Here is a 10,811-nt window from a genome sequence, read left to right on the forward strand (position 1 = left end):
GTTTGGCCCAGTTCAACACAGGCTTCAGAATGCCAGCAACACGTTTCATTGATCTTTGATATTTCAGATATTTGAGGCTGGGATGGAGGGACACAGCTGACATGAACCTGCACCTCTGCGTTCGTGTGGGGAGAAAGTACCAGACTGCAGCTGAGCATGCGACGTTTACATCCGCGTTTGCAACCTGCAACCAAGAGGGAGAACAGAGCCCAACAACCTGGCCGGACGTCAGAGCTGATGAGCTCGCAGCCGAGCGGCGCAGCAGCTGAGTGTGTGGGCTCCAGCTTTATTTATAGACCGGCTTTTTCAGGCTCCAGTGTGGGGCGCAGGCAAATTCATACAATGAGTGTTGCATAAGTTTGTCAGAGCGGGGCTGCTGATGGATTTGTGTAGGATTGTGTAGTATGTGTGTGCAGAGTGAGTGCGAGTGTGTGTGTGTGTGTGTGTGTGTGTGTGTCAGAGGAAGGGAGGTTGTGGAGGCGACTTACGTTCCATCTGTCCAGGAAATGAAGACTAAGAACACAGTCCACCTACGTCTGGTGAGGAACACAAGAGTCTGACCGTTTCTGGAGGGGGAGACAAAGGTTTCTGTCGTTCATGCTCATGCAGATATGATTGCTCTGCTCGTACTACGCTCTATTTATAATTCAGGAGGCTGTTTCCTGTAACACAGCCGGCCGTGGAGGCTGCAATCAATCCAGTCGATCTACTGGAGATCAGCTCCTCTCTCGTCATTACTGTTTCAAGCTGTGCAGCGTACACACACACACACACACACACACACACACACAGCACCAGGGTATCTGAAGTTACTCAAGTAGAAGGAATGTTGCAAAGTTGTAGCACCTCAGAAAGACCGTGAACGCTAATTCGCCGCTGCGCGTCGTCGCTCCTGTCACTCATTCATGTCATTGTAGTCGTCATCGTGTGTCCTTCTTCACTTTCAGCTCATGAATCACAGCGCAGGTCAAATGGAAACTGGACACTTTGGTTCAAACACTGATTTCAGATGTGAGGAACATCGTGGTTCAGCCTCTGACAGCAATGATTAACGACCTTTCACCTTGTCTGTGCGTACCAGGATGCAGCGGTGGGGGCTGAACACTTACCTGTACGGTCCCAAAGACGACCTGAAACACCGACTGTTGTGGAGAGAAGTCTACTCTCCTGAGGAGGAGGGTAAGAGTCCACGCACCGGTCCTCAAACACAGACCTTAGTCCACCACAGCACTGTGTATGTGAGAGCTGACGGTCTCTTCCGTAACAGGAGACTTTAATTCTGGGGAACGTTCATCCTTCATCTACTGTGCAGCATCGTGGTTTATATTCAGGCTGATACAGGATGGAGTCGAGAGGCGTGACATGGTGGTTCTCCCCAACTCTCATCTCCTCTGCTGTTCTCAGGTCAGTTGCGTACTCTGATCGTCGAGGCCCAGTCGAGAGGTCTGAGGTTCGTTTATGCCCTCTCTCCCGGTCAGGACATCGTCTTCTCCTCTTCCTGTGACTTGACGCTACTCAAACGCAAGCTGAGACAGGTGACGTCCAAGCACTGGCTGAGTGTTTGCCATCTCTCTCTCTCATCACCTTGTATCGCTCTCCTCCAGGTCTCTGATCTTGGTTGCCAGGCGTTTGCTATTCTGTTCGATGACATCGATCACTCCATGTGTCAGGCCGACAGTGAGGCCTTCTCTTCATTCGCTCATGCTCAGGTGACTGTAACCAACGAGATGTATCGCTTCCTGGGGGAACCGCCTGTCTTCCTCTTCTGCCCAACAGGTGCGAGCACGAAACTGCTGATTCCATCATTCTCTCACCTGTCGGTGAATGATGAAACCCACCTGTGTTCCTCTGTGCCTGCAGAGTACTGTGGTTCTCTGTGTTCTCCCAGCGTGTCCAAGTCTCCCTACCTGCAAACTATAGGAGAGGATCTGCTCCCCGACATCTCAGTAATATGGACAGGTAACACACACACACACACACACACACACACACACACACACACACGCAGGACAAATACTCTATCACAGCAGTGCTGCTGGGCGTGTGAGAGGCTGCTCCATCACAGTTGTAGATGAAGATGCATAAAGGAAGTTTTGCTCTCCCGACCCAGAAAAGTTGAAATTAAAAAACTTGACCAACTTAAAAGCTGAAAGCCACAAAGCCTTTAACCCGTTGGTGTCTCTGCCACTGTCTTCCATCTACTGGAGCCTCTCATCTGTAGAAAAAACTGAACCAATGAATTTCTAAGAGAGCTTTTTATCAGCTCAACCTGAGCTGTAACAGTATTACAACATAAAACCCCTGCAGGGATCAAGTATAAACCGTGACAGTGAAATGGAGACGAGTGCTGAAAGTCCAGGAACGAGGAGAGTAGGAGAGTAGGAGAGGAGAGTAGGAGAGTAGGAGAGCAGGAGAGCAGGAGAGCAGGAGAGCAGGAGAGGAGAGTAGGAGCGTAGGAGAGCAAGAGAGTAGGAGAGCAGGAGAGTAGGGTAGGAGAGAAGGAGAGCAGGAGAATAGGAGAGCAGGAGAGGAGAGTAGGAGAGCAGGAGAGTAGGGGAGCAGGAGAGCAGGAGAGGAGAGCAGGAGAGGAGAGTAGGAGAGCAGGAGAGTAGGAGAGGAGAGTAGGAGAGGAGAGTAGGAGAGCAGGAGAGTAGGAGAGGAGAGTAGGAGAGGAGAGTAGGAGAGCAGGAGAGTAGGAGAGGAGAGCAGGAGAGGAGAGTAGGAGAGCAGGAGAGTAGGAGAGGAGAGTAGGAGAGGAGAGTAGGAGAGCAGGAGAGTAGGAGAGCAGGAGAGGAGAGCAGGAGAGTAGGAGAGGAGAGTAGGAGAGAAGGAGAGGAGAGTAGGAGAGTAGGAGAGCAGGAGAGTAGGAGAGGAGAGTAGGAGAGGAGAGTAGGAGAGAAGGAGAGGAGAGTAGGAGAGCAGGAGAGTAGGAGAGGAGAGTAGGAGAGGAGAGGAGAGTAGGAGAGTAGGAGAGGAGAGTAGGAGAGGAGAGTAGGAGAGGAGAGTAGGAGAGGAGAGTAGGAGAGTAGGAGAGGAGAGTAGGAGAGGAGAGTAGGAGAGCAGGAGAGGAGAGTAGGAGAGGAGAGTAGGAGAGTAGGAGAGGAGAGTAGGAGAGTAGGAGAGGAGAGTAGGAGAGGAGAGTAGGAGAGCAGGAGAGGAGAGTAGGAGAGGAGAGTAGGAGAGGAGAGTAGGAGAGTAGGAGAGGAGAGTAGGAGAGCAGGAGAGGAGAGTAGGAGAGGAGAGTAGGAGAGCAGGAGAGGAGAGTAGGAGAGGAGAGTAGGAGAGGAGAGTAGGAGAGTAGGAGAGGAGAGTAGGAGAGGAGAGTAGGAGAGTAGGAGAGGAGAGTAGGAGAGCAGGAGAGGAGAGTAGGAGAGGAGAGTAGGAGAGTAGGAGAGGAGAGTAGGAGAGTAGGAGAGGAGAGAAGGAGAGGAGAGTAGGAGAGCAGGAGAGGAGAGAAGGAGAGGAGAGTAGGAGAGCAGGAGAGGAGAGTAGGAGAGCAGGAGAGGAGAGTAGGAGAGGAGAGTAGGAGAGTAGGAGAGGAGAGTAGGAGAGTAGGAGAGGAGAGAAGGAGAGGAGAGTAGGAGAGGAGAGTAGGAGAGAAGGAGAGGAGAGTAGGAGAGCAGGAGAGGAGAGTAGGAGAGCAGGAGAGGAGAGAAGGAGAGGAGAGTAGGAGAGGAGAGTAGGAGAGGAGAGTAGGAGAGTAGGAGAGGAGAGTAGGAGAGGAGAGTAGGAGAGGAGAGTAGGAGAGGTGTGTGCAGGACTCCACTGCTCCTCCCTGCGTGGGCGGGTGGACGCGCTCCTACAGTGCATCGTTTATCGGAGGTTTTGAGCATTGAACCTATTTGGTTTCATGTGTGTATGCTGAGCTGTGTACTGTTACTACAGTACTAGCATTGAATACTCGCTAAAGAGGCAGGAAGTGAGGAGGAGAAACTGTGCATTTCTTAAACGACATCAGTCAGTTCATGAGATGCAGGTGTGTGTGTGTGTGTGTGTGTGTGTGTGTGTGTGTGTGCTCACCAGGGAAGCAGAGCCTTTGAACCAGCCAGGTCACATCTGCAGCTAAGAAAGTTACTTCTGAGAGGAAGTAATCGTAGTCGTCTGCGTCTGTAGAGCAGATGAAAGGGTTTTATCCGTCACCAGTGAGATTCTGTGGCTCACATCCTTAAATCGCCTAATTACTAATGAACCAAACGCAAATGTCAGTCACACCTGATCTCCATCCTCCTCGCCCTTTTTGACCAAGCTTTCTCCGTCACTCTGGGTCCCAGGCAGTAAGGTCATCTCTAGAAAACTGACTGTGGACTGCCTGGCTGAGGTGGAGGCCATCCTCCAGCGCCCGCCGCTCATCTGGGACAACCTGCACGCCAACGACTACGACTCCAGGCGTCTCTTCCTGGGTCCATTCAAAGGCCGCGAGCCTCAGCTGAGGAGCCACCTGAGGGGCCTGCTGCTCAACCCCAACTGCGAGTTTGAAGCCAACTACATCCCTCTACATACGCTGGCAAGCTGGTACAGATCTGGAGCAGAGGACGCGAAAGGTGTGTGTGGGGGAGGGGTAGCAGTAATGAGCTCAGGGACGCTCTCACTCAATGAGTCCTGCATCCTTGGCTTCTGGGAGACGTGTTTAATAAGCTACTGTTGCCTGGCAACATCTGTGACTTCAAGCACAATATTTATTTTGGGCAGACTTTCCTTCCTCCCTCCTTCTTCGTCTCTTCCCCCATCACACCGACGTAAAGTGTTCCTCGACAGGAAGGAAGTATTTCATCAAGGTGGCAAACAAGCATGAAACAAACAGACACGAACAACACAAGTAGCAGGTGGAGAACAAGAGGAACTGACCCAGACAGCAAGGACAAAACAGAGCAAAACACAGGAGAGAGGGGATTTTCAAAATAAAACAGGAACTGACAAATTCAGTTTTCGGAGAGAATCAGAAAAGAAGTAGTTCAGTAGAGTTTGTCTGCTGAAGAAGAGACAGAACAACACAGAATGATATTTCTGAGTAGCAGCGGGATGTGTGTGTGTGTGTGTGTGTTCTAGATGAGGAGTGTGAGTACTGTCCTGACAGAGCTCTGTCTGCTGCTCTTCACGACTGGATGGAAGAACTCAGCCAGCCCCTACAAGCAGGTCACTGGCTTCTTTTTTAATTTTTCAATTATTCATATTTCAGTGAAACATTTAAAACCATAAATGCCCCCCCCCCCCCCCCCCCCCACAGGGAGGCAGAGTGCCCACGCTGATCTCCGCTCTTCAGTCCCGGCATCTCGAAGTAAAGTCCCTGACAGGTCGGAGCGGCCCTCCACCTTCAGAGGAACCTCTACTGTGGCGAAACTTCCTGTCTTCCCCCTCAACTCCAGCTCACCCCCTCCCTCCCCCACTAAAACCACAGGGGAGGTTCAACAGGGGGAGAGGAAGAGGCCGAACCAACCCTGTCAACCCAACCAACAGAGTACAGGATCCAGACCCAGAGCTCCTCCGGGTGCGGGCCGGGGCCAGAAGGTCCAGGGCCGGGGGCCGGCAGGGGGGAAGGGTCTACTGAGCGAGTCCCAGGTGCGTCTGCTGGTTGGTCTTCATCACCTCCCTCACGAGCACGGCGCTTCAGCACAGAGGCTTCTGCAGGATCTCACCTGGCTGAAGACCAACTGCCACCTGGTCAGCGCCAACAGCAAGAAGACCACACCCCAGAAGGTCAGAGAGTACTGGCTGTGTGCTGGCCTTGTGCTGGCCGTGTGCTGGCCGTGTACTGGCCGTGTACTGGCTGTGTGCTGGCCTTGTGCTGGCCGTGTACTGGCTGTGTGCTGGCCTTGTGCTGGCTGTGTACTGGCCATGTACTGGCTGTGTGCTGGCTGTGTACTGCTCTGGTCTACCTGTGCTTGTCTCTGCAGTCATTCTACTTTGTTCCCACATGCGTGTCCTACAGGTGGATGAGTGGCATGGTCGGGCCTCCAGGTTCTTGTCCCTATGTGACGACATTGCACAGCTCCACTGCAGCGTAGTGGGCGGGGCCAACAGGGCGGTGCTGTATGACCTCTACCCTTACGTGTGGGACCTGAGGAACACGGCGCTCGTGGCAAAGGCATTCATATGCTGGCTAGGTTAGAACTTGCACACACCAATAAAATGGCAGCGTTTCGTTCTGATTCCATGAACATTCTACTTAGGTTCTGTGACGTAGAACTTAAACATTAATACATTTGATTAAAGTACAGCGAATTAAAAACAAGTTCGTTAACTGTAAAGACAGATGGACTGTTGCCGTGGTAACAGCTGAGTTGAAGAAACTTTGAATTTGAAACTGTTCTGTGGGTCATCCTGGTGTTTCGGCCTCATTTTCTCTCTGCTCTCCTCCTCTTCCTCACCTCCCTCAGATGGGCGAGTGATGAGTGACAGCTCCTCGCTGGGCTCCTGGAGGAACTGCTTCCACTGTGAGTCCCCTCAGATCAACACCCACCTTCAATAGTTCTCAGCAGCAGCTGGGGGGGGGGGACAACCGCTCCACAACATTTTTGACATCAGCAGTCGGTCATGAGCTCACGAGGCTGTAAAACCCGCAACCTTCAAACTGGCCTTAACATTTCAAGCTGTTTACTGCCCTGATGTGCCATATCTCACTTGTGACAGGGTGTGGGAAGACCACAGGGGCGGAGCTACTGGGTGTGGAGGCGGAGCCATGGGTGTTTAAAGGGGGCGTGTCCGGAGAGGTGCAGGTATGGAGTTTGGTTCAGATGTTATTTGACGAAAGTATTTTATAAGTGTGTGACACTCATGTTCATGTGTGTGTGTGTGTGTGTGTGTGTGTGTAGATGCTTCTCCCGATAGGCAGCTGCAGCGAACTCTTCACCCACCCTCCTCCTCTCTTCCCCACCTCACGGCTTTACAACATCAGACCCTACCACAGCAAAGACAAGGTGGGTTCAACCCCGCAAGTCAGGAGTCGCTGAAAAGTAACTAAGTATAGTTACTCAAGTACTGCACTGTAACTTTCAGACACTTAATTCTCCTGCTCTCCTGAAACTTTGAAGGGAAAAACTGTACTTTCTATCTCACCACATGTATTTGGCCATTAGCTCCTTTTCAAAGGAGGGTTTTTTACAATGAAAGTTCAACAGAGGAGGATAAAGATTAAGTCAATGGATCCCAATGCATCCATTCATCCACCCACCCATCGCTCCATCCATCCCTCCACCCACCCAGAGAACCCAGCAGGAACAGGGAGAACATGGAGACTCACCCAGAAAGACCCCGTGCTCCACCCGGGGCTCCACCCACAAACTTCTTGCTGGGGGCCACAGTGAGGACCACTGCTCCACCGGGCCGGCCTATCATGAAATACGCAGAACAGAACCTTTATACAACACTGATGTATCAAGTAGTTCATGAGCCAGCAGTGACAACAGACACTGCTAGTTCATTTATGTCATATATGATAATAAATCCCACTGAGGACCCAAAGCAGTACATCTACTTTGCTATCTGAAATACATTTTGCAGCTAATACCTGCATTGACATGCAGTACTCATTGTAATGGGGTATTTTCACATTTCTCTCCTGGTCCATTTACCTGAGTGAAGAGCTGAATACCTCATCTACCAGCGTAAACACAGGTTCACTGCTTGAGGCACAAATCTGAGACGTAGCTGCAGGGCAAGCCTCCGTAAACCTGGCATCGAATCACAAGGGAAGGTTGTGTGAAGGTCATGGAGATGCTTCAGTCAAAGTCATGGAAAATTGATGGAATTTTCTCCAGAGTTAAAATTTTCATGGAAGAATTCTGCAAAATTAAAGACATTCTGAAATCTGGGTTCATTCAGGTGGAGTTGTATCGGATGGTGCGCCAGCTTCACCTGAGGACTCAGGGGGGCCAAGAGTCCAGCACTGCTCACCCAGACGTCATCGGAGACAGGTGTGTGGGTGTGGGTGTGGGTGTGTGTGTGTGTGAGAGGATCTACTAACAGCTTGTGTTGGTCCTCCCAGGTGTCTGGGACCGTGCCTGGCTCTGTGCCCTGAGTACAGCTTCGTCCTGGAGGACGAGCTGGGTGTGTGCGGATGTGTTTTAGGGATTTTGGACGTTCGCTTGTTTGCCAAGCGATGCCAAGCCAGCTGGCTGCCTGCCATGAGGGACAAATACCCATCAAAAGGGGGCAACACACACTCCAACACGCAGGTAGGTAAGCATGTGGGGAGCAGAAATCTTAACACTGGGATATGAAGTGTGTTGACAGCCAACAACAAATACACTTGCAGTCACGCCATCTGGAGCCTCTCAGGTGCTGAGGCGCCCACTGGGATGAGGGCGGGACACTCAGGTAAAAACAGGCTCCAGCTTTTACTTCCTCTGTCCCTCTGCAACAGAAACATCACGTAGGAGAGCAGCAGTAGGCTCAGAGAAACACCAGCCGTGACCTGGAGGACAAAACCACCCCCCCAGACTAGGCTTCCTCTACTCGGCCCACTCATGTGTCACAGTGCACACTGACAGTGTGACAGTGTCAGTGACATCACACCCACTGGTGTGCAAAGGTCATCCACTTCAAAACGGTTGGAGAGTCGCTGTGCGTACGGACGGCTCCAGCTGTACTTCAGTTCTAAGTCCGCTGATAACGAAGTCAGGTGACGCGTCCTGACGCTCACGCTGTCAGTGCTCCATCTGGATCCTCACAGTCGCTGTTGACATGTGGCTCCTGCTCAGGCGGTTGTGTCCTGGGAGGACCTGCAGGCTCAGACAGTAGCATGTCAGAGGGGGGCAAACAAGGAGGAACTGGAATCTGGGGTTCAGATAGAAGCTGTTGCATGGTGGGAGTCAGGGAACTCAAGAGAAGAGAGAGCGGAAAGAGAGAACATTTTTAACCATGGCTGCCAGGTGGCTAGAATGACCTCACAAAGACAGGAATGACAGGCTGTGACTTGTGACCTCATCTGTCAGCACGTCCCACGTGGCTCTCACAGCAAGACACTCACAGGGGCTGATTTGACAGTCCAGACTGATCCTGGGCCGCTGTAGAAGCTCAAACTCCATCTGGTTCACGAAACAAAGCACATCCGAGCAACACAGATCAGAATCAGGTCTCTTTGGTCTGCAGTGTGAATGTAGCTTACCTGTTGTTTTTATGATTAGTTTGCCGGGGAACTTGAAATCCTCTGATTACATTTTTGTGATGGCGCAATCACCTGAAAAATGAGTCATCAGCAGCATCTAGTGGCAGGTCAGGGTAACTGCATGAACCTGCTCGCCACCATCATTCGGGTTCTTTACCTCTCCTCAGGAGCTCTTCCGTCTTCATGTGCAGGACTTGATCCAGTTGATGGAGGAGGACCAGGGAGAGTACCCAGACTCGCTCCTCTATCACTTCCCCTCTCAACTTCGACTGGACGCCCTTCCTGAGCTGGTGGACGTCAGCGTCAGCCGCACACTGCTCTCCGCCCTCCTCACCGCACTCAAGGCCAACGGTGAGGATAATGACTGAAAACACATGCTGGAAGTTCATGGTAGCATCACAGCTCTGTAAAACGTGCAGAAAGTTCTGATATCATGTGTGTGTGTGTGTGTGTGTATGTGTGCAGGTTCTCAGGGTGTGTTCTGCGAGGTGCAGCCTACAGACCGTCAGAGGCTGGAGTTCTTGACAAAACTGGGCTTCCTAGAGATCCTCCGAGGAGAAGCTAGGAGCAGAGAGGGGGTGGTGCTGGGGAGGCTCCTCTGAACACACACACACACACACACACACACACACACACACACACACACACACACACAGCATTAAGAACATGTAAAGACATTTGGAGTCACTCAGTAGGTACATGGATGTTAGCGTGTGGAGAACCTCAGTGAAGGAATGAGGCAGCAGGATTTACTCAACTCAAACCAGTCTTGAGTGAAGCCTTCAGGAGAGCGCTGCTCGTGTCAGATCTGAAGGAGGTCAGCAAGAGGAGGAGGTGGGAACGGAGCGCTGTGCTCCTCAGCTGGAAGGTTTTAACTCACACCAACATACAGCAGATACATTCTGCCTCAGTGGTGCTGAACATGTGTTTTCTGTCTACCAGTGATGGGGTCTGATAGGGAGCGGGCCAGCACGGGATTGTTCAACACCCAGCAGCAGTCCTGTGTCTGTCTGTATGCTCCCCCTAGTGGAGCAATAGAGTACTGAACTGTAGTCTTTGTCTGAGTCGCAGCAGCCCTGGTTTCCCAGGCTGGAAAAGTCCCGTCCCTCGCGCTGATCCGGTGCTCTGCTCCCACTTGGCTCCTCTTGCCCATGGAAACAGGCTGGTGGTTCCTGGCACGCCGTCAGGGTTTACACTCTTAGTTTAGATGAATGTTTACATGCATGAAGAACTGTGCACATGTACTGTCACAAATAGTTTGATGCTTTAACGCGGCGGCGTGAACGCCAATATTTTTATTGGACTTTTTCCAGCCATGAGAGCTGTTAGCAGAAATCCTAGTGCATGCACAGTAAAACTCATCAGAATGTTTTTCAAAAACCAAGTTTAACACATACACAAATACACACACACACACACACACACGTACCTGAAGTTTACACTAAGTTTCATTGGATTTAACCGATACCTCTCCCACATTTCACACATTTGTCAGCTACTGTAAACACAACTGGTATACATGCATGGTGTGTGTGTGACTCTGTGTGTGTGTGTGTGTGACTGTGTGTGTGAGTTTGTGTGCGAGTGCAAAAATATCAATTGACAGCTGTCATTTCTGCCTTTCTCCAACATACATATAAGGACACACACACACACACACACACACACACACACACACACACACACACACTATTAGAAGCACAATCAT

The 10,811-nt window shown here is 51.3% G+C and overlaps 1 protein-coding gene and 1 long non-coding RNA gene across 4 annotated transcripts in view; one reads left to right on the forward strand and one right to left on the reverse strand.

Moving 5' to 3' along the window:
* The window catches only part of LOC147238453 (uncharacterized), a 5,713-nt gene extending 1,389 nt beyond the window's left edge, over positions 1-4,324 (reverse strand). Inside the window, exons 1-3 of the long non-coding RNA XR_015111742.1 lie at positions 4,213-4,324; positions 4,021-4,107; positions 489-566 (exon numbers count right to left, since the gene is read on the reverse strand). This is a non-coding gene — a long non-coding RNA (uncharacterized LOC147238453). The remainder of the gene's footprint in view (positions 1-488; positions 567-4,020; positions 4,108-4,212) is intronic.
* LOC147238452 (protein O-GlcNAcase) overlaps positions 1-10,528 on the forward strand; it is a 13,789-nt gene extending 3,261 nt beyond the window's left edge. The window contains exons 3-17 of one of the 3 annotated variants that reach the window (XM_086196909.1): positions 1,082-1,179; positions 1,405-1,535; positions 1,605-1,776; positions 1,861-1,959; positions 4,272-4,541; positions 5,047-5,133; positions 5,225-5,694; positions 5,927-6,101; positions 6,375-6,431; positions 6,628-6,713; positions 6,810-6,914; positions 7,819-7,910; positions 7,982-8,171; positions 9,271-9,454; positions 9,569-10,528. In XM_086196909.1, the coding sequence (XP_086053035.1) occupies positions 1,082-1,179; positions 1,405-1,535; positions 1,605-1,776; positions 1,861-1,959; positions 4,272-4,541; positions 5,047-5,133; positions 5,225-5,694; positions 5,927-6,101; positions 6,375-6,431; positions 6,628-6,713; positions 6,810-6,914; positions 7,819-7,910; positions 7,982-8,171; positions 9,271-9,454; positions 9,569-9,705 (2,353 nt within the window). In that variant the 3' untranslated portion in view covers positions 9,706-10,528. Of the gene's footprint in view, positions 1-1,081; positions 1,180-1,404; positions 1,536-1,604; positions 1,777-1,860; positions 1,960-4,271; positions 4,542-5,046; positions 5,134-5,224; positions 5,695-5,926; positions 6,102-6,374; positions 6,432-6,627; positions 6,714-6,809; positions 6,915-7,818; positions 7,911-7,981; positions 8,172-8,251; positions 8,543-9,270; positions 9,455-9,568 lie in introns of those variants that run through there. The other 2 variants (XM_086196910.1, XM_086196912.1) reach the window with 2 other exon arrangements.
* Positions 10,529-10,811: the final 283 nt, after the last annotated feature.

This window comes from Aulostomus chinensis, chromosome 24 (genome assembly GCF_037954235.1).
Source record: "Aulostomus chinensis isolate RoL2024-O1b breed Wild chromosome 24, RoL_Achi_v1.0, whole genome shotgun sequence".
Taxonomy (NCBI): Eukaryota; Metazoa; Chordata; class Actinopteri; order Syngnathiformes; family Aulostomidae; genus Aulostomus; species Aulostomus chinensis.